The 25,451-nt window shown below is 56.0% G+C and overlaps 6 protein-coding genes across 6 annotated transcripts; 3 read left to right on the plus strand and 3 right to left on the minus strand.

The window, feature by feature from the left end:
- Positions 1–206: 206 nt before the first annotated feature.
- Positions 207–1,119, minus strand: GLRG_02292 (uncharacterized protein; the record flags this gene model as incomplete). Its single annotated transcript, XM_008092950.1, has 5 exons — positions 207–291; positions 344–506; positions 580–717; positions 801–912; positions 1,105–1,119. The coding sequence occupies 5 exons, from the start codon at positions 1,117–1,119 to the stop codon at positions 207–209; spliced, it is 513 nt and encodes a 170-aa protein (XP_008091141.1).
- Positions 1,120–3,593: 2,474 nt separating this feature from the next.
- Positions 3,594–4,765, plus strand: GLRG_02293 (fatty acid hydroxylase superfamily protein; the record flags this gene model as incomplete). Its single annotated transcript, XM_008092951.1, has 2 exons — positions 3,594–4,275; positions 4,356–4,765. The coding sequence occupies 2 exons, from the start codon at positions 3,594–3,596 to the stop codon at positions 4,763–4,765; spliced, it is 1,092 nt and encodes a 363-aa protein (XP_008091142.1).
- A 6,564-nt stretch (positions 4,766–11,329) lies between these two features.
- Positions 11,330–12,618, plus strand: GLRG_02294 (uncharacterized protein; the record flags this gene model as incomplete). Its single annotated transcript, XM_008092952.1, has 2 exons — positions 11,330–11,470; positions 11,524–12,618. The coding sequence occupies 2 exons, from the start codon at positions 11,330–11,332 to the stop codon at positions 12,616–12,618; spliced, it is 1,236 nt and encodes a 411-aa protein (XP_008091143.1).
- A 3,562-nt stretch (positions 12,619–16,180) lies between these two features.
- On the minus strand, positions 16,181–18,508 carry GLRG_02295 (YL1 nuclear protein; the record flags this gene model as incomplete). The annotated part of the gene is made up of 1 exon (XM_008092953.1): positions 16,181–18,508. The coding sequence occupies one exon, from the start codon at positions 18,506–18,508 to the stop codon at positions 16,181–16,183; it is 2,328 nt and encodes a 775-aa protein (XP_008091144.1).
- A 669-nt stretch (positions 18,509–19,177) lies between these two features.
- On the minus strand, positions 19,178–21,049 carry GLRG_02296 (uncharacterized protein; the record flags this gene model as incomplete). Its single annotated transcript, XM_008092954.1, has 1 exon — positions 19,178–21,049. One exon carries the CDS (start codon positions 21,047–21,049, stop codon positions 19,178–19,180), a length of 1,872 nt encoding a protein of 623 aa, XP_008091145.1.
- Positions 21,050–22,417: 1,368 nt separating this feature from the next.
- On the plus strand, positions 22,418–24,793 carry GLRG_02297 (uncharacterized protein; the record flags this gene model as incomplete). The annotated part of the gene is made up of 3 exons (XM_008092955.1): positions 22,418–22,758; positions 22,811–24,551; positions 24,605–24,793. 3 exons carry the CDS (start codon positions 22,418–22,420, stop codon positions 24,791–24,793), a joined length of 2,271 nt encoding a protein of 756 aa, XP_008091146.1.
- Between the last annotated feature and the right edge of the window lie 658 nt (positions 24,794–25,451).

Below are 25,451 nucleotides of genomic sequence, written 5' to 3' on the forward strand. Positions count from 1 at the left end.
GCTGCTGTAGTTCGCGCACGCAAATTGGGGATGTCGTAGGTCATCGTTAAATACGGCCAACACAGAGTGCACTTTTATTTATTTTGCTTGCTACGGATTCGAAGGGATATATGCCAAAGCAGATGGACGCTGTAGCAAGGTGCCGGGCCGTCAAACTCGGTCCGACACCGTCAAAATCTCGAAAACAGGAACGCCCCGTCCAGACTTTAAACCTTCATCTCCGTGAGACCGTGCTGCCAGACGATGATGTAGGGAGTGACACCATCCTCACGGTAGTTAAGGAGAACAACCCTGCAGTCTGATTAGCATGGGTTCGAGCAGACGACAAGATGGGGCATCTTACATTCCATCGGGGTTCATCGACTCGCCGGTGTAGAACTCGAAGTCCTTGAAGTTGGGGAGGAGCTTCTCCTTGACGTAGGCCTGCGCGCCCTTCTCGAAGGCAGTGATCTTCTCGGCGGGGGCACCCTTCTCCTGGAGGGCGGTCTTGACAGCCTTCATGTAGCCTGTGGGAGCCGTGTCAGCTGCTGTCCAGAATGTGTCCGAGCCATGCCCATGTAGCGGGTGGAATCCACATACCCTTGAGGTAGGTCAAGTAGCCTTTCTTGTCGAACTGGGTGGACTGGAGGCGGAAAGAGTGGACGATGTTGTTGACCTTGACCTCGGTGTCCTCAACACCCTCGTCAGCCTCCTCAGCGGAAGCGTTGGCACCGGTGTCTGCAAATTCGTCAGAACGCTGCTCCTACTGCGTGTCGGAAGCGGGCGCGGGGTAAGCGCCGCAGGAGGGTGAGTTCACGCACCGATTTGGACGGCGCCCTCAGTGATCATGGCACAGTCGGCCTCGTAAACAATGCCATCGATGTCCTTGAGGTCGTAAGAGTCCGAGATGATCTCGTCGTCCGTGATAATGTCCTATTCGAGTGGTGGGGTTCGGTCAGCCCAAGGGTTCCCTTATTCGAAACAAAGACATTTTCTGTTTTTCCTCCCCCTGCCCAACGGCGGCGGGGTTACGGAGGAGGGGTAATAAAAAAAAGCAGCCTGTGCGCCAGCACGCCGTGGTTTGGTTGATGGACTGCAATTGTTTCGTTTTGGAAAGGAGCGTACCTTGTAGATAATCATCTTGGCGGTTTGTCTGGGAGGGTCGAGAGGATAGGGTTGGCGAGACGGAAGTTCGTTGTCTGGGTCTGGAGGAGTGAGAGATCGAGCAAAGAGAAGGGGGGGTCGCTTTTGAAGGGCGAAAAGTGTTCGCAAATTTGGCAAGTGGGAGGACTGTGTCTGGTGGGGTATTAGGCGCTAGTCTATATCGAGACTAACCCAGGATAGTTCAGCGGGTATTGTTAAGGCTATGGCGGGAAAGCCCCGGTAAAGCACTAACAGGATGACGGGCAGCCCGAAGGGGCGAGAACACTCGTAGTACTACCTACGCGGGAGGGAGGGGTTCTGGACAGTGCCTCACCATAATGTATCTATAGTGACCTTGGGGGGCCAGGTATTGCCCGCCTGACATAGCGTACATATTACTCCTGCCATTTACAGCTCCTTCTCTCTGACCATTGTCTTCATTCTTGCCTTTCTATATCTATATCTAGTCATTCAGACTAGGCTGACATTAATCTGCATTAACAGGCTTTTCTAAAGACTTGGAGAAGAGCGTAGATCTAGAGACAAAAAGGGACAAGAAATCAGACGCATCACTTTAGATACAGCTTGTGGAATGATTAATATTCTGTACCGTATATCTTCACTTGGTCATGATGATTGACCACTATCCAGAACCCCCCTCCCGGGTAGGTAGGTAACTACTGAACGTGCGTAGCTAAACGCGGGACCAGACGCTGTATGAACCTACACTTGAAAAAAAAAAAAAAAACCATGTGTATCAACACGGTGGGAGATGTGAATAATTCACTATTTTGGCCTTTGCATTTTCTGCAGCCGTGGACTAGCTCAGGCTTTTGAGGCCGTCGTCAACATACCCACAATACGGATACGCTCAAAGGCTTTCATCCTCGAGTCTTGGTCTGACATGGCGGGCGGAGTGGTGTTCAAAGGTCGAATTGGGATGCCTTACCTAAGCGGCTGGTGCATCCGAGTCCTTGACAGCGCCGCTGCCGCTGAAAGAGGGGCCCTGGACATGCTCAGCTTTAGAAACTCGGAGCCGGGATAGCCTCAATTGCGCTCTGCGAATGCGTGGCAGTTGTGGATGCAGCCTAACCTGCCCGACGCTGGCGGTCCCTCCACGTCACATGAACTCTCTCGACATGGAATACCGTCTGGCCTGGTGTCTGCGGAAAGCCCTGCATGGGCTGGAGTGGGATGGCATCCGTGATCAAGGTATGCCCTGGGGGGGGGGAGTGAAATACACAATACATCGCTGACGAATCGATGCCTTGGCCAATCCCTCTTTCTCAGACTGATCGTACCGAAAGTCCTGCGCGTTCCACTATTCGAACTTCCACAAAGGAGCCCTCTCTCGACGACAACTTTGAAGTGGGCGTATCGTGAAATTGACTTACCTAAGCACCCCTCTTTAATGCATCCTCGATCGCATCGCATCGCAGTGCCCGGGCTTATACTCCGTATAAACCACTGAGTGTCTACGGTAGTGTCAGGGGGTGGGATTGGCCCCGGTGGGGCCTGACACGACAGCGTAGCAAGCCGCGCATGGTTGATGGTTGACTAGGTACTCCGTGGTTATGACAGCATTGACAAGCCCGCCGCAATTTACGCGAGCTAGCCCGTGAAAGCGGTAAGGTATGCGGTCAGGTAAACAATGGACGCAAGTCGAGCCCGCGTAGGCAATTGAGAGCATTTCGGAGACCACGGCCGGGGAATTCTCCAATTCCCGCTCCAGATCGATAATTCGGAAAGAAGAGGGGGCGAGCTCAGTTGTGGTTCGATCCGTGGCAAAACCGGGAGACTGTCGAAAGGCGAGAGGCCCGCGCCTTTCCACAAGCGAGATTGATAGAGGCGCATCATTCCTGGGTCTGGGAACCCGACCACCTGCGCGCGCAGCCTAGTCCTAGAGAGATGGGGAAAAATTGCCCGCCTGTACTCCCGACGTTGCCGCTAAGACATCACTATCCCCGTGCCTTTGGCCCTGCGAGTACCTAGCAACGAGCGCCTTCGAGCATCGGGTGAGCAGGTCACTCTGTCGGACTGAACGATTTGATTTGGGCTGATTTTTTTCCCCTGCGCATTGCGAACAAGGGCCAAGCTAGTCAATGCTAGTGAAACCTCGAACCAACTCGCCACAAGTCTGCCGACCTTTCCCACTCTTTGCTCTCTACTGCCTGACCTACGTCTTCCGTCTCAGCCCTGCCGCTACGCTACGCCTCTATCGCTTTGACACCCATCCCGCCCCCATATATCCAACTTGCAGCCACTCCTCCCCATCGCCATTGCTCGCCACACCAACGGTCTCTTCCTCTCCCGCATACTCCTCTGCACTCATCGTCTTCCTGCGTTTGGCAACGAGCAGTTCGATACTCCCTTCGACCGAACCAGTCCTTGATCCCGCCGTGTCCGAGACCTACCCAAGAGCGAAGTCGTCGCCGGAACCCGCAATGGTCAACGAAACGATCCCACCCACGATGGCGACAAACTTCACGTCAATGGCCGGTGACCTGCCTCCGCTGCCGGCCTACACCCTCAAGCCCTACGCCGACATGATCCCGGGACTGCCGGATGTCTACCTGCGCATCTTCCTGCCCATCGTCGTGTACTGGGTTCTGTCCCTGTTCTTCCACGTGATCGATGTTTACGACATATGGCCGCAGTACCGCCTGCACACCCCCGAGGAGATCACCAAGCGCAACCACGTCTCCCGCTACGAGGTCGCCCGCGATGTCGTCTTGCAGCAGCTGATACAGATCTCAATGTCCGTTTTCCTCGAGTACATCGACGAGGAACAGCTCACCGGCCGGGAGGACTATGACGTCGCTGTCTGGGCCACCCGCGTCCGCATCGCCCAGCGCGCCCTGCCCACCTTCCTCGGCCTGCTCGGCCTCAACGCCGCCTCCATCTCCAAGAATATGTCCGCCTCACACCCCTTCATCGCCGGCGCTCTCGCCGGCGGTCACTACCCCTTCCTTACCACCGAGCTCGACGGCTCCCACACCGTTGTTCCGGCCTTCGCCTCCTGGGAGCTGCTTGTCGCAAAAGCCATCTACTGGCTCGTCATCCCCGGGCTCCAGCTTTTCGCCGCCATCTCGATCCTGGACACATGGCAGTACTTCCTCCACCGCCTCATGCACGTCAACAAGTGGATGTACAGTAAGTCGCAACCAAGGCCCGACCCGGCCGAGAACCTCGGGCGTGGGTGGCGAATTGCTCACTAACACGGATCTCTTTAGCAACCTTCCACTCGAGACACCACCGCCTGTACGTCCCCTACGCTTTTGGCGCCCTTTACAACCACCCTTTCGAGGGCTTCCTCCTCGACACCCTCGGTGCTGGCATCAGCTTCCTGATCACCGGCATGAGCGGTAGGCAAGGACTGTTGTTCTTCTGCCTATCAACCGTCAAGACCGTCGACGACCACTGCGGCTATTCTTTGCCTTGGGATCCCCTTCAGCACATCACGAGCAACAACGCCGCCTACCACGACATCCACCATCAGACGTGGGGCATCAAGACCAACTTCTCCCAGCCTTTCTTTATCTTCTGGGACCGCGCCCTCGACACGCGGTACAAAGGCGACAGGCAAAACCGCATCCTGGCGGCCAAGGGCAAGGTGGCCGCAGTGGGAGCCAAATCTGAATGAAGAGCTCCGAGTGGGCCTCGGCGATCCGAGCCGTCCGACGAGAAACCGACCAAAAAAATAATAATATCACAAGCCTACAGTAACCGCAATTAGTACTATTACCACACTTCGATTCTGATTTCTGTACGCTGGCGTCTTCACACCGGAAAAAGCTCGAGGCTGGTTTTTGGATCCATTGGGAAACAAGGAAGCTGGCTTGCCGGCCAACCAGTCGTTGAGGGAGGGAGGGAAGAAAACCCTCCCCCTTTTACATTTCATTAGGGAAAGCATTGGGACGAGGCGTTATCGTGTCATACAAAGCAACGTTCGAATAACAAGGCGGGGGTGGAGTAGAGCAAAGGCAGTCCTGGTTTGTTTCCTTTCCAATTCATTTTTCCACCCCCAGTATTGTGACCATGAGAGAAGAAGAGAAGAGGACGACGGACACGCAGACTGGGCTTTGGGACTTGACGCTGTATTCTTCTTTAAATTTACAACTCGCGTAGAGCATGCGAGTCCTTTTTTGTTTCATTCCCCTCCGCTTGGCCCGCCGACATCCCTCAAGATGTTCAAAGGCGCGCTTGCTTTTGATTTTTCATCACTTTATTTTTCTTTCTTTTCTTTTTCTTTCTGCGCTTGGCGGAATGTGGACACGAACTTTAGAGAAGAGAAGGCAACCAACACAAGCCGGCTTACACTGCATTGATTAATGGAAGACATAATAATTTCTATGACGTACGGCTGGCCAAGCCAGCCGATGAGAGGCAATGCCTCGGATATTTTCAGGTGCGAGCGCGTTCTGCGGCGCACTCGGCGGTGGGACGCAAGGTGACAGCGCGATCGGGCGCGTGATGTGGTTTGGACATCGGAGTTGGAGACCTGTAACCTCCGAAGAGGTCTCGGCCGTCCGAGCGCCTGGGTGTCTGCCGATGCCGACTCCCTCGACATACGCCTTTAGAAGCAGCGGTTGTCGTTGCAGGAGTGGGTTTGCTAGACGCGCAATGAAGACAGTACAACACAGGTGTAGTAAATGGAATTATTGATCTCGGTGTACAGCTGCCCTACTGCACCATTGGAATAGCATCAGCTACCGGTCATGGTTTGTCTTTTCTATGGTGGCCTGGGAGTCTAGTGTGCCAGCGCGTGTGCTGCGACACCACAGAGCCACGAGCGTCTGGGGGCATCATCTCGATGGATGGGTTGCGGAGGCGCCCGCGGATGCGGGAGGCGACATATCGGAAGCGAAACCAGCCAATGCGCTCACAAAACGGACGTTGGCTTGGTAGTTCGGTGCAATGGCGATTTGTGTAAGCCGCAACCCAGCCATCCCCACGAAACGTCAGGTCCCCCGCCGCCGTCATGGTCGCAGCGGCCTCTGTGCCTTTCTCCCATTCAGGCTCTGGCAACCAGGCCGGATTGCATCTGACTGCATCGGGGAACCCATGTGGGCATCTTGCACAACTCTCGGGCAGATGGGGAAGACATCAGTGGGTGTTTGAGATTGATTGCCAGCCAGGGGCTCTCCAACCACGGCCTGCGGTTTAAACTCGCAGTAGTGTACGACTAAGCAATCAACGAGGTGCAGCTCATGTGATGGACAACCCCTCCGGATCGTCAGACATGATCTCCTGTTGTAATATTACCATGTAGCAAGCCTTCGTCCCGATTGTCATTGGCCGTAACCAGGTCGCTAATGGCCGTGGTACTCCAGGACGGAAACTGAGGGTTTTCCGAGCCCTCAACTTTGCTATGGTGTACCGGCGTTGCTGTCGACAGACATCCCGCCGCCGGACAAAAAGCATCGTGATCTTTGGTTTCTGACGGTGTGCCTTCGGTTGGGAGAACCGGGAGATTGGTTGCGAACAGGGGTTCGTTCCGTTGCGGCGATGGCACTGGCAAGGTCAGCTGTCTCACCTCACCAAGTAGCCACCGCAACCACAGGGTCACCGGCGGTCTTGCATTCCGACGTTGCTAGTCTGCAGTCGGATCAAGGTGTGGGGTTCAAACGCAGGGTTGGAAAAGAATAAAACCATAGAGGCCGGGTCCACCTTGAACAGGCCAGGTAGAGGAGAGCCCAGGCAATAGGCAACAAGAAGGGAATGCCTGTGGGAGAGTAATGGTCAACGTAACGATCAATAGAGACGAACCGTGTGACAAACATATTTGTTGCGACGTGGAGAAAACGGGTCTGAGTCGTGACGGCAGAATGGCAGAAACGAACATGGTAGGCCGCTGTCGCCTCGAGTTGCTTGTTTGAAGAGCTGCAAAAGAAACGCAGCTATCGAGTCAAGCCGAGACCAGTCGGGATCGAGTCGGCTGTAGCTGACGACTGAGTATTGAGTACCGCAGATGAGAAACTTACTCGGGCGGAATGGAGCAAGTGCGGTGGTGTGTCTACATAGCCGAAACCACAGCTTCCCAATAAGCGTACAAGCCTCTCGATATTAGAGTTAAGCTTTGAGACCAGAGCAAGGTAACGAGGGCGCAACGATACTTTCAGAAATGCGACGTGCGTATGATTGGGCAGCCGCATCGTTTGGAGGCAATACCGACCTCTCCCACTGCAGGTCGGCGACCAGCTGAGAGCCATCTCGGGACTCGCCTAGTGCCGGCTTGCATGGAAAAACAAAAGAAACAAAAACCAAGAAGTGTATTTTTTTAAACCCCCCAAATCGGGCGTGCGGTCATTGTAGACAGGGCCAAACCGTCGACTTCAGCTGTAATCCCGCAGTGAGATTGCTTTCGGTAAGCGGCAGCCAACATGGAGAGCTCAGCATCCGTGCCAACACGAACCCCTCCGGAAGGGTAACAGTTGTGGATGTAACGTGGAAGTGGCCGGTCTGTGTGGGCGCACACCGTCGTCTTTTGCGTGCGATGCGGCCGTTTCGCTATTGATACCATCCTCCCAGCGCCGGCTGAAATATTCCATAACCTGGGGGGCAAAGACGACGGATGACGCTAGACTGTGGTAAAATTTTCTCCTATGCGAAGCCGTGTGGTGCGGCGGCAATGCTGGCAAAGAATGACGATGCGCCGACGTTGATTTTCCGGTTCGAGTGGAAGCTGCACAGCACCACGGAGGAAACGCAGGGTTCTGCGTCTGGTACCTTGCGCTAGTGTCTGCAGCGGGGACCTACCAGAGCAAGCGACCTAACCAGGCACGCCTGTCAAGACCCATGGCAGTGACGGACTCCAGCTCAGCGCATGTCCGGTCGGGGGTAGGCAAGAGCTGATGGCAATGACGTCCGTGAGTGACTCGGATGCGACGAAGGCGACTAGAATCGACGACCGTGACAGTCTGCAAGGGACATCGGCCTTGCAGGAGGGATCCGTCATTGGGTAAGTGAGACCAAGAGCTTCGCAGCCAGTGTCGATGGCGTCTTGGGATCGCGAAAATGCAGTCTCGATGACATGGGAGGCCGGGATATTGTAAGTCGCCGGACGCCGATCTGGGGCAAGGCGCCCCATGATAGGCTCCATCACGGGAACTGACAGTGCCGGGTTCCTTCAGCGTTACGTCTTGGGTTGGTGGTATCGTGGGCAAGCGACTCTTGTCAATCTGGATCTCGAGGCCGAGTCGGCAGGAAGATACGAATGCGGTGTATGCGTTTGCGGTGCTCGGAAGCCGAGTGGGGCAGACTGGCACACTGCAGTTGGCAACAGGAGGATGTCTGGCTGTCCAAAGTACATCTGGTGGTGCCAGGTGTACAGCAACAGTGCTGGGAGCGTCATCGGGCTTGCTGACGAACATCGTGGGGTTGTTTGATCGTCCACGACGCTCCTTCCCATCTCATCTGTGGATGGCATGACATGGCGCCATACGATGCGTCATCCACGATGGGACAGTCGATGCAGTGCGGCAGAGTTCGGTTCAATGGAGAATATGGTCTCGCAAGAGGTTTCTTACTGTTGTGGTGTGTCTACTACCTACAGGTATCGGTATCCGTACCTGTTGATATGTTATCTCTGTGATTTGGAGAGCTTCCCATTCCCTTGCCATTGAGGGAAATACGTCCCATGTTTTATGTAATGCCCTCGCAGCACAGTTCCGGACGAACAAGGCGCGATGACGATTACGATGCAGGCAGGGCAAGCGCCGATAGTCTCGCCGACAGCAGCAAGTAGGTACACACTACGGAGTAGGTACCTAGCACTGCAACCAGCAGTAGCACAGCAGCCCAGCACTCTCCACTGCATACAGCTAAACAAGTGGCCACCCGCGCGCCCTTCTTTGCTTTTCAGCCCATCCCGTCTCCACTTTCCATTTCCTTTTCTGTCTTGTCTCGAGCCTAGGCTGTCCCGCTTCATCTCACGTCGCGAAAGCCATGCACGGAGAGATAGGCGGGCCCAGCAGCCAACAGTCGACTAACCACAACCAACCGCTGCAGTTACCTGTCTACGGCTCTGAGACCGGGATCATCGCCATCATTACAAACACCCTCTCAGCCAATCCCTATTCAACGGTGCCTCCCAATTACGGACCTTGATTACAGGATCCCGTCCAATAGATCCTCCCGCACGGCACCCACCCCCCCCCTGCCCGTGCGCTCGGTACTAGACCTCGAACAGGGACAGCCCACTTGGTCTGAGGAGGCTTTGCTAGCCCTGGCCATAGCCGCCTGGTATGAACCGGCCGGCTTCGTCTGGTCTTTTCCAGAGAGACGGATAGAGAAACTCTAGTTGCCGTCGGCTGCGTCAGGAATGGCTGGTGTCCCTATCGCAGAGAACCGCCATCCTCTATGCCAGTTCCAACGCCACGACTCGCTTGGCCAGAGTGCCGAAATCATCGCCTCTAGCCCGTTTCCGACCTGGTCCTCCTGTTGTCGTCACCATCGACGCCCCCAAGACCAGGACCGTGGGGGGGGAGGCGGCGGCGGCGGCGTATGCTCACCAGATCGAGAACAGAACTAGCCAAGAATCCTCCGAGGGCCCACCAATATTCTTGTTCTGCTCTGCCTTTTCCCAGAAGCCCAAGAGATCATTCATATAGCCCAGGAGTACCCTGGTTCGGGCCAGGCAGGCTAGGCGAACAGGGACCGTCTAATCATTCTCTCACCCGCACTACTGCCTCAGCTTACGAAATCCTTGAGCAACTCCGTCGAGGGGCCTCTTCGAGACGTCCCCCAGTCTCCGTCCGAGGTTCATATTTATTAGAGAGCGCGGCCTGGAAGACACCTTAACCTTGACTCTCGACGCACGCAACTAGTGTAGCTCCTCACCCCCAAGACCAAAACCGACAACCAACCTACACAAAACGGGGTGACCTGACAACATCTCAACGTCGAACAAGTCCTCCGTTACGCCGCCTGTTTTCGACCCTGACACCGTACCTGCGTTGCCGTCTTTCCTTGCGCATGTCCAGGCCCCCCGCCCGCTTGTTTCTCCAAGCGCTCGCCAGTCGCCGATCAACCTCGCCCTTTCCAACGGCCGTCACGGCGCTTCCACGCACATCCCGCCCTCTCCATTGGCCAACCACCCCGTCCCCCAATTTCAAATCTGCCTCGCCTCGCCTCCGTCGTGTGCTGCTCTGCGTCTATTCAGACAGAATGGGATTCTTCTCGGCGTTTCACTGATATCAAATTCGTCTGTGGTGTCCCGACCAACGCTGGCCCAGTCGACTCATAGCACGGCGGCCGGGCCAACGTGCAGCACCAAGCATCTAACTGCCCCAATATATCCAACCCACCGCCGCGGCATAGAGCATTCCGTTGATTAAGACATCCTTCCCGAGGCCCTTATTTCAATTGGGCTTCTGTCCGTCTTATTCTAGCCATGGACCCTACGACGACCCTTTTCACCTTCATGCTGTGAGTCTCTTTTTCTTCTGACTCTTAGGCCAACCCTTGGTTCGTTCTCGTTTGTTTCTTCCTCTCGTCCCTGTGCCCCCCCATTCGCTGGTCGAAACCCAAAACTCCGTCCCCGTTTCCGCTTCATACCAGTATAATCGATCGTCCTCGTTTGGATGTACATAAAGTTGTACGTGTGGCCAATGACCGGGCGTCCCCTTCGTCCCATCACCCCCTACATCTGGCTCTTGCCCAATTCTCCAGAGGCGAATCCACCAGGCCTTGCGAAAGTTCGTCGCCTCCTCATTTTCCATAAACGGTCGAGGAGGGCATACGGGATCAACCCCGAAGGCTGCTTGGCTCTGCTCAGCCGGCTGCTTGGGCTCATGTTTCGAACAATGTCGGATGGAAAAAGTTTGTGTCTGGTTTACACCCCTCCCGACCCCGGCCTGCGCCCGTTCCTCCCCCCCATCTTGGCCACCACCAGTGCCCAACAGCAACTTCCCGAGTGCTCCGTCAAACATGTGGTAAAGGCAAAAAGGCGTCACCGGCGTTGATCGGCTCCTTGCCCGCTCCTGAGAGAAGACAGGGTACCGGGTCCGAGCCTCGGCGTAAGCTTAGTGGCTGATGGCTTGGCCTTGCATCACGGCCTACACCCTCTTACATAAATGGATTTATATAAGCCCCCCGAAGCCTCGCCCACCTTGCTAACCACCACGGCTCCTTCAGTCAAACGCATCCTGATGTGAGATCAGTACACTTGGTTGGTTCATGGGACAACTTCTCCAAGCCTTATACAATGGAGCGAGACATTCGACGAGATCGCAGCCAGTGGCGCGGGTGCTACGCTTTCAAGGATATAGTCCTGGACGACGAGCCCGGCGCAAAGAATACGAAGCGTAACGGCGGACTGAAGATGGGGAATACCTACTACTACTATGTGAGCAGCTGACGGGTCGAGTCTTCAAGTCCGGGTCACTGACAGCCATCCAGTACGAGCTCGACGGCACTCAGGAGAGTCACAACCCGGCACAGCCAACCACTACCCAGTGTCCTTATCTTCCCGGTCAGACTGTGAACAGGCTCGACATGCCGTATGAGATGGCTGAGCGCAAGAGAAGCGCATCTTTGGGTTCGCTCTACAACAGCGAATACAAAACCATGAATCCCGAAGACAAATTTGTGACTCCTCGACCACCACCACCGGTGCCGGGGGGGCAGCTCCGGCGGCTTGGGTCCGCGCCCGCTGCGCAGCCCCAAAGGTCCCTCCCCAGATCAGGATCCACATCCCCACCTCCTTCGTGGCGCCGCATGTTCAACAGGAAGCCGTCAACGAGCCGTTTCGCTGAGCGCGGCCGGCATTCTGATGACGAAGAGCGACCCCTTTCCCCGTCCTCCCCCTCGGACGACAACAGGAGCATGGTATCGTCCGAGGGAAGCCGGACCCGCGACCTCTCCCCAGAGTCTCTGCGCCGGTTCCTGTCAGATGACAGTCCGTTTGCTGCCGCATCTCCGAGCCCTTATGGGCGAGCCTCCGTCGCTATCCCCGACGACATTGCCGAGGAGAACGACGACGATGAGAACTTTGCCAACTCGGCTCTCTCCGAGATCAACCCGTACGCGACCAGTCTGTCGCCCCCTCCCTTCAAGCGCTGCCACTCTGACAGCACGCTTCCCACTGTCCGCCGCACCAGTGTTCTCACCCGCGAGAAGAAATATTCGCCTCTTCCCCCACTTCCAGTCAAGGAGTTGAGGGAGCTGGAGATCGCGCCACCTGCCTCGCGCTTCTCTTTCTCTTCCGATTCGAGCGCTGCTTCCTCGGTCGGGCCTGTTTCTCCCGAGGACGAGGCTACTTCTTTTTACGACTCTGCCGAGGAAGATCGATGCCCCAACTACATTCAGCCCCTGTCGCTGCCCAGCACGAGGAAGCCGGCTCTGGAGCAGAACTACAGCCTGCCTCGCGCCCCCGGCATCAAACGCCATCCTGGTGTTCACACCGTCTTGGCTGCTCCTCCCGAGCACGCCCTCGACGACCTGACTCACGACATGGGCTGGATGGTCGACATCATCCGCGCCAAGGGTATTTGATCAGACTCACAGATCGCATAGATGGAGGACATCGGTATCCGTCGCACACATCATGTTCTCAGAGTACGCAAGGTCACATATACGACATCAACAGGTTGTTGAAAAGAAAAGAAGAGGAAAAAAAAGCCCCACCCAAAAATAGCATTGCATCCTACACCCCTTACCCCCTGGGGTCAAAGGCAGGACAACATTGGTGACCAGGGCCACCAGAAATGGATCACATATTGATACGAATTTTTTCATGGAGTAACAGAGGAGATATACCCATTTCATTCCCCTTCTACTTCTACTACCGCCATTACTACTTATTGTCACCATTTTTGGCTTTTATGCCAATGGCGCTTCCTTGGGGGTGGTCATATTTCAAGAGCTCAGGGGAAATGAAAGGGACATTGCAAGGGAGGATTGCATGGGTTGGCGCAAATCGGGTGCTGCTTGAGGAGTCCGGAGTATCTGGCCACATCTGATGTAGCAACACGTTGACATGCCGTGTTCGTGCTGTGTTTGATGGATGGATGGTATGGTATCTACACAATTGGCGCAAGGTACAATCTGTAGATGAATGAAACATCTTCAAAAATGACTCATAGCGGCCCGGCTCCGACTTTGCGACATACATTCGTTTCCCGTGCACACTAGGCTGCTAAATTGTCGACTAATTTACCTATACCCCCAAGTCAAATAAGCTTGGCCCTTCCGCGGCTGCTGTTTCCTCTGACTCCGAGGAAACATCAAGCCTCATTTTTGAGATGCTTGGGATCTGTGCGTACGGGGTTTCATAGTGACACGAAGCCGGGTAATGCTGGCGAACTGGTGGCTCGGCAGGCTTTGAGTCCGAACAGTAGCGGCAACGTTGGCTTTTGCAGGCCAACAGGCCCGCGTGGTGCCAAGGTTTTTATTTTTATTTTTTATTCTTCTTGTTCTTCTTGTTTTTCCTTTCTCTTTTCTATTTTATTTGGCGTTGATCAAAATAGAAAGAGGGAGAGAAATTGCGTCTTATTGAACCATGAACCTGGCCAAGAAGACCAGCCCTGTAAATCGTGCGGGACGACGAAGGATAGCCGCTTCTGTTTGCCTTCTGAGCTGAGAGGTTTTATTTTCCGTTGGCATGCTAGTCAGTGAATCTTGACAAACCGTCAGGGGATTCGAGCTGTCTTTCTCCCTTTCTCTCTCTTATGACTTTTGTTCCCTGCGGCGACTTACACATCCCGACTGCTGCCTGAGCTCTCGCTGCTCAATGGTCCAGAATGTGTGGGAGAAGAACCGGGAAATACAGGGATTTGAAGTTTTCATTATTTTCTTTTCTTCTTCCTGTTTCTCGTCTGGGTTGCCACTATTTCATCACTATCATTATTCTTCTTCTTCCATCTTTTTGCCACGTCTGTTTACGTCGGATGTGAGAACTCGCCTGCTGTCTCTCGCTACTGCTGGTAAGGAAGGGTCAGCTCGCCTGGCCATACATAGTATACTTCCTAAGCCTTTTGCCATGTTGTCCCCGAGTCAGGATCGTAGCGTTGGACCGGCCGACTTGTCGTCATGGGTCCCTTGCTATGCTTTCCCCGGGTTCGATGACAACACCATCTACGATCCCATGCCCTCAGATCTAGCCATGGCGAGTCGCGACTGGCTGGGTGAGACGGGAGGGCAAAACAAGACGACGGAAGGCGGGGCGTCCGGAGAGGACGGCCAAACATCATCGTGAGTTTATTCAACCCAATCTCTGCCAAGTGATGCCAACCCAACGCAGGACTTTTGAGACGGGGGATGGACGAATGGCCTGAGAGCCGTAAAACATTCTCGCGGAAAAAGTTGCCTGCTCTTGAGCCATCATCCGCCCACTTGGACCGGCCTAAGCTGTCCAGTAGGCGGGGGTGGGGGTGGGGTGCAGCAAAAATGGAGACTTTGGGGGTGGTTGACACCATGACACCTTGGCACGCGGGTGATAACTATACGAGAAGAGTGACATGGCCGAGTGAGCCTATCGCTGTGGCCTAGGAAGGGGATACAAGTATTACTGTGCCAAGTATTGAGCATGATATATATAGTGTGTTTCTCTAACCATGCTACACGTGTACTGTCATTGTAATTGTGCAACTGTGAGACCTTGAGAGGGGACCGCCTTGTAGATGTACCTAAGTGTGGAAGACCTGGCGTGTCTTGGTTTGTACGGGCGAATGGGCCAGCTCAGGTGTCTGCGCACAGATCAGGAACCTGACATTGAGTCTGGAAAACTTTTGAGACGGCCACCCGGAGTCTGCTGGTGTGTGCGTGTGTACGGTAATGTATGTAGGAGAGGGTAAAGAAAAGGAGGGGTGAGAATTGGCCTCTTCTGACAGGCTGGCAACACACTCATGCATCTACAGACGATGGTGCTTTAACGAGACTTCGCGTCCCGTGTCGGCTAGCCCTACGAGGTAGGTGCCTTGCCTCACTTCCACATTCAAACAAACACGCAATATATCTTCGGATGCGGGGATACACGCCGTGCCGACTGCGTGCGAGTGTCGACGTGGGGCGTAGAAGTCCACGCACCATCTCTACATGTTCCAACCTGGCACACGGACGAAATCCCTCGTAGTACCCCCTTCTGTCGCCTGACTATGCATATGCAGGTTGAATTCGAGACCACGACTCGTCCAAGGCCGCCTCCTCCAAACTCTCCCCACGGACGGATAGGCCCTCGCGTCGTGTGTGTAGGTAGGTATTTGTGTGTGCCTGGTCTGAAAGAGGGGACGTCGCGCCCGTCCCAACTATGCCCAGTAGATCTGGAGAGGGCAAGGTCAATCACCACACCCACAACATCCAAACAAATGTTTAAATAGGCTTTTTTATGCCCTCGGCCATCCCCTTTTCATTCGCGTCTATCCTCTTTCGCTCACCTCTAACAGCTTCTGAAGCCCTTCTCCCCCCTTTCCCACTGACCGTGGCCCATTCACAGGACAGGACGAAAACGAAGGGAGAGACAAGTGGAGGGACCTATTCTTGTGCCCCCCCCCCCCCCACCTCAACCTCCCGCTGCAGGCATCCTACGGAACACCGAAAAGCTTGCTCATATGCCAGCCCACCCAATCGCTCTGCCCACTGCCTTTGGAGCCCAGCTTACGCGTATGCGTTTGTGCATTCGTCGTAAGTCGCTGGTGTAGCCTATCCAGACGAGGGTCGAGATGGCAGTTATATGAGTATGCAGCAGAATGGCACGGGCGAGGCGGCAATGGCTCATCGTCCGGGGAAACACCCCGAAAGAGGTTCGCACGGCGGGGGTGATTGTCACAATATACTACAGATAACACCAATGCAGACAGCCGGTCCATTACAACGCCGGACTGATGACTCGGTTCTTCACAAAACCGCTAACTTGACGCCGAGTTTCTCGTAACTTCCCAACCCCCTCCCTCCCAGTCTGCCTCTGTTTCGGGTCTTACACCACAGTCCGATCGGGCGGACCCTATGGCAGTTCAGGGCGCAGGAACAACTCGTTCGATATTCTCAAACGCCCAGCTTTGTTCCCGCATAAACGCTGTCAAATTACTCGGGCGAACCCCTCGAGAAAGTCAGCTTCACCTCAGACGGCGGGTGGCACAGAGGCCGCACCGGGTTGCGAGGCTGGCTTGGCAGCAGCCGGTTTCGCACCCTGGTCTTGGTTCTGAGCTTCCGCCGGCGGCTGCGGTAATTGTTGCGTCTGTGTCTGCGTCTGTGGCGCCGACGGTGGTGGTAAGGGTACCGTCGCGTCTGCCGTCTTAGTGGGCGGCTTTTCTCCAACAGCCGCCTGGGCAGGCGGTGTGGTCTTGTCCGCCTTCGTCTTTTGGCTCTCTGTGCCCTCCGCAACAGTGGCATTGCCATTCTCCTTCTCTTTCGTCCTGGGCTCCTTGGGCTTCCCCCCCTTCAGAAACCGCTCCGGCACACCACGGGCGGCGTAGGTGCAGCTGCCGACCCACGCACCGAGGAGGCTGCTCCACTTGTACTCGCCGCGTCGGAGCCGCTGTATCTCTCGGTACGCATAGGCGTTGAAATACGGCAGACCCGTCTCGGGGTCGCGGTAGCGGGCCGTGTGCGCCGTGATGACGCACACGGGGCGGGGTGCTGGCTTCGCAAGGCGATCCATCCGCCGTCCGAAGAGAATCTGAGTCTGAACCGTCTTATCACGGATAAGCTCTTCGTCAAAGCTGCGGAGGATGAACGCATTGCGCGCAACCTCGCTCGGAGGCGGCTCCTCCGGGGCTGGAGGAACTGCCGGCGCAGGCGTTGCAGCCGGCGGAGTGGAGGCTACCGTCGGCAGGGTGGGTTTCGGAGGAGCGGGAGGTTGAGCCGGTTGAGTTGGTGTGGGTTGATGGGATGGATGGGGTGGTGCTAGGGGGTGAGCTGGTGGTCTCGCGGATGGCGGAGGAGGAGCAGGCATCGAGAGAGGAGATTTATGTTGCGTAGTATTTGGCGGCGCGAGCACGTTGGATTTCGGCTGCGTCGTGTGCTGAACGAGGTGTATGCCACCCAGAGGCGGAGCTAGGACCGGAGGCGCGAGCACTGGGGCTGCCAGGACAGGCGGTGAAGTCTTGGGCGGCGGAGGCATAGGCGGAGGAGCCATCAGCGACGAGCTCAGCGAAGGAGGTGGCGGTATTGACGGTGGCGCCATCAACCTGGGTTTGTCCTCAGGTCTGGGTAGTGCGGGTGAGACAGGGGGCAGTGGTGGGATGGGGGGAGGCGCCATTACACGAGGCTGGTCCTCTTCCTTCACGGCTAGCGTGGCTTTCCGTGGTTCCGCGGCTGGTTGTGATGAATGTTTGGGGGCGCCACTTGGCTGTTTATTCTCGGCATCTGCTGGCGCTGGAGAAGCAGATGGCGCACCCGGTTTTGCCTCGGCCAGTCCATCTGGGGTTGTTGACGGAAGTAAGGATGCGGAGGCGGCGCCCGTCGCTGTGCCCTCCTCCTTCTTGGACCCTTCCTCGTCCTTGTCCTTGCCCTTCGCCTTGTCCCCCTTGTCCTTTTTCTCCCGCTTCTTGCGAGGGGCCTTCTCCTCCTCGGCCACCTTGCCCACATGCTTCAGGTGGTTTTCCCACTTGCCAATGCCACTCCAGTAGGTGATTACTGGTCCCTTCAGTGTCCGGTTGTTCAGGGCCGCCAGTTTGGCGAGACGCTCCTCCTCGCGCGCCTTCTCGGCCACCTCCCATCTGTTCAGCGATTTCGCGTTTCGCTTCTCAACCAAAGCAGCCTCCGCCAGCCGTTCGGCCTGTGTCATTGGGGGTTTCTTCATTGCCTCGAGCTTCTTGGCCTTCTTCTCCATCACGGCCAACTGCTTCAGCCGCTTCGCCTCGCGCTCCTTCATCTGCTGATGTAGCTGCTCCTTGCTGAGCATCGTAGTCTGACGCAGCGAAGCGCGAATGGGCATGTCCCCAGGAGAGGGCAGCCAGCTGGTTCGTTCTGATTTCTTCTTGGGCCGTGGCGCTGGGGCGGCCGCCTGGTCGATGCGGACCTTCTTCCTGAACTTGGCGGGGATGGCGTCTTGGGCTTTGCGCTTTCGCGAAGCCAACTTCTTGTCCCTGGCCTGCTTCTCGAGCTCCTTTTCTCCCTCAAGATCATCTCCGCGGTTCTGCTCGTCCTCGTCGTCGGAAGACGAGTCCATTTGCACGTCGGAACCCGCGTCGTCGACATCGGTAAATCCTTCGTCATTGTCGTCTTCGGCAAATAGCAGCTCGAGGTCCGAGTCGGGTTCTTCGTTAGCCAGCATCGACTTCATTCGGTTGCCGGCCGTGGACCGCTTTGAACGGCCAGTCACCAGCCATTCGACCGTTGTCGGCGTGCTTATCGTCGGGGTATCATTTTCGCTGTCGCTTCCGCTTCCAGAGTCCGAAGACTCATCGCGCGATGAGGATGTGGGCTCGTTCGTTGTCGTGGCCATCGCGTCTGTCGGAGTCGAAGGGTGTAGAATGGGGACCACCTAGCCCATTTCTGCAGCGCGGTAGACGGTGCGACGTGGCCAGTCGCTCGATCGATGAGGAAATGAGATGCGTGTTGGGACTATGGTCGGTACCTACTCGGGGCGTTAATGAAAAGAAAGGAGAAAGAAAAGAAAAAATAGAACGGGGGAAAAAAAAAAACTAGTAGGCGTCAGACGCGTCGTAGCTAGGGAAAAAAAATCCCAGAAAGGTGGCGGCCGTCATAGCACATGTGACGTTTAACCGTCCTTGCAAGCCAGGGCGAATCGGTAGTTGGCGGACTGTGGCCAGCGGCCCGGAGTGCTTAGCGGGGCTTTTAGGGACTCCAAGTCCGCGTGCGCCGTTGCACCTAATCCTGACCCAACGACGGGAAGAGCATAGCGTTCTGCTGGGGAAGTTCATTTCGAATGCGCACGCGTCGCTTCATCAACCCTGTTTTAATAGAGACCAATATAGTGGTGTGATCAATTCAAGGCCGATCAAGCCGGCTGCTATCTACATGTATTCAGTGGTCAAACCCCGTTTAATGATTCATTTAGTGTCCACGAGCCCGCCCCAATCCTAAAATACAATCCGTGAAAAAGGAGAAATAAAAAAACCCGGTCACCATCAATTAACAATCCCATTTAGCGTCACAGGTCCTCATTGCTGCTTTCGCTAGCCTGGCTCCATTCTTTGCACCACCCAAACCAGGACCTCCTCTGACAGTGGGGATCCGACGGAGGTGCCTTCGTGGGAGCTGATGTGGGGGTTGCCGTAGGAGCAGCAGTGATGCCATGAGCCGGAGTCGAGCCAGGCAGTAAGGTCGTGGTGCTGGTCGCCGTGGTCTTGTCCTTGCAGCCAAACCACCCAGGGGTCAAGCAGGTGGTCGTTGCGCTGGTGGTTGTCGAAGTCGTGGTGGTCGTGGTGGTCGTGGTGGTCTCATCTTTGCACCCGAACCATCCAGGTGTCTTGCAAGTCGAAGTGGTCGAAGTGGAGGTCGTAGTTGTGACTGGAGTAGTCGTCGTCTCATCCAAGCAACCCCACCAGCCTGGTGTCTGGCAGGTTTCTGTACGAGTGCGCGTCTTGGACGTGGTTGAAGACCTTGACGTTGTGGTTGTCTCCGTGCCGTTGCTTTCGTACATCTTCCAATTGGCGCAGTCTCGGCATTCGGGAGTGGCCTTGCACTCGGGCACGTTGTCGTATTTCATGATGACGTCGTGGATCACAGATCGAATCTTGTGCGTTCCGATGCCGACTCTCCAACCCTTATCAGCGACAACATCATAAACACACTCAAGCCCAGTATGGCAGGCTGACTCCATGGCATATCCGGCGAAAGAGCACGTCGCAGTGGCTCCATTGCAGGTGCCGATGTAGATGGGGTCTGCCGTATGGCCAAAGTGATACGCACCAGTGTTCTGGCGGGCCTGGTGAACCATCTGATCCGCGCCCGGAGGTACGGGAAGACCGAGCCTGCCGGCAGCGAGCGCCTCCGGCACGGCCTCGAAGGTGACAGTAGGAAGGCCATAGGTAAGGCCCAGCAGAGAGCTGACAGCGCCACCCAGGGAGTGGCCTGATAGCCAAATGTTGGCGTCGGGGAATATCTCTGTGACGTTGGAGTACAGCTCCTTGGCCGCCGTGTAGTATCGGTGCTCATCCCGGAGTGCTTCAACAACACAGGTGTTGTTACACGAGTACGTGGACGTTGCGCAGTCACAGACCTGATGCCAGGTCCACTGTCCCTGCTGCGCACAGCAACAGCTGAAGAAGAGGTTGTCGTTGACCTTGTCGTTCGTGGTAGTCCCTTCTCCATCGAAAATGGCAGTGGATGTACCCTTCAGCCCGATCACAACGGTGGAGTTTGTCGAGTCTGCCCAGATATGCCCGCGCAGTCCGTCGGTTTCCCATCCAAAGTCGGCGCTTCTATTGTACGGACCACCGACCTCTTCCCAGTCTGCCTTTCCCTCCTCTTCGATATACGCGTTCGCAGCCATGATGGCGAGGCTGATGACAGTAGCTTTGTCAGTGATGTTGGGTCCGGGAACCTCGTCGAGGGTCCAGTCGGATGGCGACATGATGTTGACATAGCCGCGCTGTCGAGCTTCGGTAACCATCGGGTCGACGACAGACGGTCGGCGGTCAACCATGCGCTCGATCTTTAGAGGTGCGCTCTTAGCGGTGAGAGGCATCACCTTCTCCCTCTTGAACCCGTCCTCCTCGGCCAGCCAGACCTGGCTTCCGGCATCGTCCAAGTGACGGACATCCTTTCTCCGGTGCAGCTGAGGATGCCGGTATGTGCCGTGGTGAAATACGTGTCGTAGCGTGAAGAGGTGTTCGGCCGAGGCGGGTTGTTGAGTGCTAGGTGGAAGCAGTGGTCCAGGTTGGAGGGCCGCCTCCTTATGGTTGAAAGCTTCCCCAACAGAAGCCAAGGTTGGCGATATTGCAAGGAACGACAAGAGGAGGTGTGCCGTGACTCTGCCCGCAGAGGTGCATTCCCCTCGCCCCCCCAGTCTCAATTTCATGTTGTCGAACAGCACACTGAGCAGGTAAATATAGAATTGCAGTGTTGGGAGTGTGCTGTTGGTAATGAGATGGCGTTGCGGAGTTGGGCCCCAAGAGAAGAGGCGGGCGGGCAGGGTGAATGATACCGATGTTAGATAGGCGGACTGCCCCGGGGTTATGACAGCATCAGGTGGGCAGTGTTGGCGCTGTATACGTAGTATGTTGCCTCCGAGCCGCGGAGGGTGCACAGACGCGATATGATGACCCGCTGATAAGTCTCCGACTCGGGTTTCCTGTTAGCACCTGATGCGCAAAATGGGGTAAAGCCTTAACGGATCTCATCGACAAGTACGCATATTCTCACGTCTGCTGATTAGTGGCAGCCAGGGATGCTCCCGCCGGCATGTGACCAGTGCCAATGTACTCTCAGACGCGGCGGTGGGGGCTGCCTGGTGCCTGGCACCCACTGTTCCACGCCACCCAGGGGCGCATCGAGAGGCATCTTCAGCGTGCTTTTGGTTGCTCGACGCATCCGTCGGTTCCCGCAGTTATCATGGATGGGGCACCCATCACTGATGACGGCCCTAGGCAACACTCATGCTTCGTAATAAGATGCCGCGTGAATGCGGTAGCGGAGGCAACGTACCTAGATACTAAAGGCATCTTCATTCGGCATGCCTCTCTGCCTTGCCTACCTTTCGACAGCAAGAAGGAGAGCCATCATGGAAGCAGCAACTCCTCGAGCGAGGTTGAAGCCACAGTCTCACAGTCAGGAGGAGGCTGGAGCCCCTAGGCAGAGGGCCGACCTCCCCTGTCGCCCTCGTGCCCCCCAGCACATGCATGCACTGAAGGCCGGATCCGTCTGCAGATGACACCTTCCAATAAGACACGAACGGGGACATGGGCGGGAGCTACCTTGCCTTAGCTAGAATGTTGCACTACCTGCGCTACCTGCGTTACCTAACTATCTACCTATGCCACCTTATTGGAACTCAAAGCTCCTCGACCATCGACCTGTAACCTCCCGTTGCTTTCCTATCCCTTTGCGCCGTGTCAAACAGACAGGTTGTGCATCCTTCAAACGTCCAGGCATTGTTTTGTAAGAGATGCTAATGTAATAATAACTGCCATCTTTGGCCATCATACGAGAGCCATCATCCCTGCTCTTCTGCTCCATTTATGGCATAAATCCGCCAGTACGCGACTCGACTATCTGGCATAGCACCGCCAGGGATCTGTTTCCTCTGGCATCGGGTTTCAAGACCGCTTCTAATACTTCATGCCGGCTTAACTTGAGTGCATCGGATAGGTAAATCTGTCTTCCCCTCCCGTTTGGGACAACCAGCGTCTCTCGCTCACCTCTCTCGTACATCATCAGACTGACAGAGATGGCTTCCAGCATCGTCGAGACCATGTCGCCCGCCGGCCCCTCCAAGTCCCCAGCTGCCCGTCCGAGTACGATACGGACGCCGTCCTTCACTCGCCAGAGCGAAGATAGCGACCCTCTCCGAGTGCCGAAACGAGCTCAAACATTTCAGAATGGCACAGCAACCGACCCCTTGGCCACGCCGACCATCTCCAGCATATCGGCACAAACAAACACTTCCGAGGCTCCCGATGCATTCGAGACGGCCGCGCGGCCCTCGACAGACAACGACGACGGATTCGATGGCAGAGGTTCCGTGGACCTCGGCGAACTCCCCATCGAGCTCGTCAGCCTAACAGACAGGTGCCGTACCACGCCAGCTTGCGACCATATGCTACATACTGACCGCGCGCAGCTTCGTCGAGTCCCTTACCACCAAAACCTACCCGACACCCTTGACCCTGGACAAGGTCTCCGAGCTGTTCCAAGATTTCTATCAGGTCGCCTCGACACACGTCAACACACACATCTCTAGCTTGATCTCTCGGCATAACCGGGATGCGTCGCCTGCTCCGTCCGCGTCATCCAGGGTCTCCACAGCCAGCAGGCTCCGGGCCAAGGCGGCTTCTCTCGGAAGCAAGGATAAACCCAAAGTCCTCCCCGAGACGGAACAGCAGATGATCACTGCTGAGGAACTAGCCAACAGAAAGAAGGCGCGGAGGGCCATTGAGGCCAAGCGGGGCATTATCGAGGAGGCCGTTGAGAGAAGACTATGCGAGGGCATCTACCACAAGATCTACCGCCACAAAAGCACGCAAGACGAAGCGCAAGACTCCAAGCTGAGGTCCAAGACCGCAGCACTTGCACTGGTCGGGATCGGCCCAGCCGACCTGGGCATCGACCTCGGCGAGCATGCGTCGCAGACCCCCGAGGCGGCTGCTGAGAAGGCAGAAGAGATCAAGAAGTCGCTCGAGCAAGCAAGGAGAGACTTGATCCTCATGAACGAGAAGCGTTATCCGCTCGGCAAGGTGCACCATTTGAAGGCGGCTCACAAGAGCATCGTGGAGACTCTGGCTCAATTTCACCCATCGGCGTCTGCGGACGAGATCATGCCCATGCTCATCTTCACGCTCATCACGCTCCCTCCCGAGCATCTCAACGTCATCAGCGACCTACACTTCATTCAGTACTTTAGATGGGAGCCGAAGCTAACGGGAGAAGCTGCCTACTGCTTGACAAACCTCGAGGCGGCCATCAGCTTCTTGGAGACGGTGGATTTGTCCACGCTAAGGGCCGACGAGCTGCCGCAGGGCCCCGCTAGAAGTCTGAGCCAACCGGGCACCCCACGGGCTGACACATTCCCTCCGGCCTTCCCGCCCGGGTTGACGGTGACGGCGGATGCCACGGTGGAGACGAACTCTGGCAACGCCACCCCCACGAGACCTCCGCCGTCGTCTGCGGCGTCATCTGGGCTCCGCGCAGCAGTTCAGGCTCGGAATAGGAGGCTGAGCGAGCTGGTCAACACGCCGGCCCAGGCCATCGGCGCCGCCAGCGACGCCGTGCTCAACACGGCTGACCAGCACCTGAAGACCATCTCTACGAGCTTAGGTGACAGTTACAAGTTTTTAGTTGGCAAATTGCGTGAGACCCAAGGGACGCCGACTGAATCTGGCCAGGGCCTTGTCGTACCCAAGACGCTCGACGACGCCAGGAAGCTGATGAGTACGCCTCCGCCCGATGAAGAAGGGTCTATCAGCGGTGCCAGTTCTGTCCACGGCACAGAGGAGGCCGAATCCACTCGCCGTCCTCCCGTTCGCGAAGATAAGGTCTTGAACCTTATCGGTGGGCGAAAGGCGAGCCGAGACCATAGCGCCGACAGCTCTCGGAGCGTGAGCAGTTCGAAGAAGGTACTGTTTGCAAAAGAAGGGGAGAAGGACCCAGCGGCGCCGTCTTCTGCGGCCGTTGCTAACCCTCTCGATTCTGTGCGAAACTTTGGCAGCTCGTTCTCCAGGTTTTCTGGCATGAGCATGATTCGTGGCTTGAGTCGGACTGCGTCTACGCCCGTGACTGCAAAAGAAACACCCAAGGACGTATCGAGAGACGGGCCATCAAAAGGCGCGACAGCCAAGGTGGCTGAAGGCGGCGACCTAGCAAGTGTACGTTCCCTTTCAGAGCAACCGAGAACTGCAGCTAACGCAGCATGGCACAGGCTTTCCCGGACATCGCGGCTGCTTTGCCGCCTAAGCAGGCACCCAAGGTCAACCCGCCAAACAAGCGGTTCATGGAGTTGCAGAACCCCGGCGACCTTAAGTTGGGCGAGGTTCTGGACCTTTTGCGCGACTATAGGCGGCTGGCCAACGCGCTGAAGGACATGGGGGCCTTTGAAGGGTCGAAATGAGGACGGGGGGAGGAAGACGGACAGAGAGGGAATAGGCCAGGGAAGACGGCCTGGACAGACAGGACTTGTTACACTCGTAAGACCCTCGAGTGATATGGATAAGCATACTGGACACTGGCGTTTTGTCATTCGGACTGCTCTTTATTCAACCGCCTATCTACCCACAATGGGCTGAGGCACGCAGCGCAAACTCGGATGCGAGGGGGCGAGGAAAACACCAAGAGATACACTACACAAATGTAAGGGAAATTTCCGTGTTGGATTATTAGATAAAGGTTTTCTACAGAAGCGAAAGTCGCAAAGGACCGTTATATCCAGCTAATACAATCTCACCCTTCGCACCAAGGGGGGTTGGCGGGTTTGCTGTTCTACGTGTTGTATTGGACATGTATCTCATCAGAAGAGAAAACGAAACAATCAGCCTCCCATGCCTCCTGCCCCCCTCCCCTCCGCGACTAGAGCAGCGCCCGAAAACACCCAATGCCATGTTATGGAACGATGTTCACAAACGCCTCCGGCTTCCTCAGCCCAGACAGCAGGTCTGATCGCCTTGTTCCGCCAGGGATGCTGGCATTGTGGTGTCTTGTGGTCTGCTGACTTCAGGTATATATATGTGTATGGGGTTTGTGTGTGTGTGTGTGTGCGTGTGTAAAGGGAC

The sequence above is a fragment of the Colletotrichum graminicola genome (assembly GCF_000149035.1).
Source record: "Colletotrichum graminicola M1.001 genomic scaffold supercont1.6, whole genome shotgun sequence".
Taxonomy (NCBI): domain Eukaryota; kingdom Fungi; phylum Ascomycota; class Sordariomycetes; order Glomerellales; family Glomerellaceae; genus Colletotrichum; species Colletotrichum graminicola.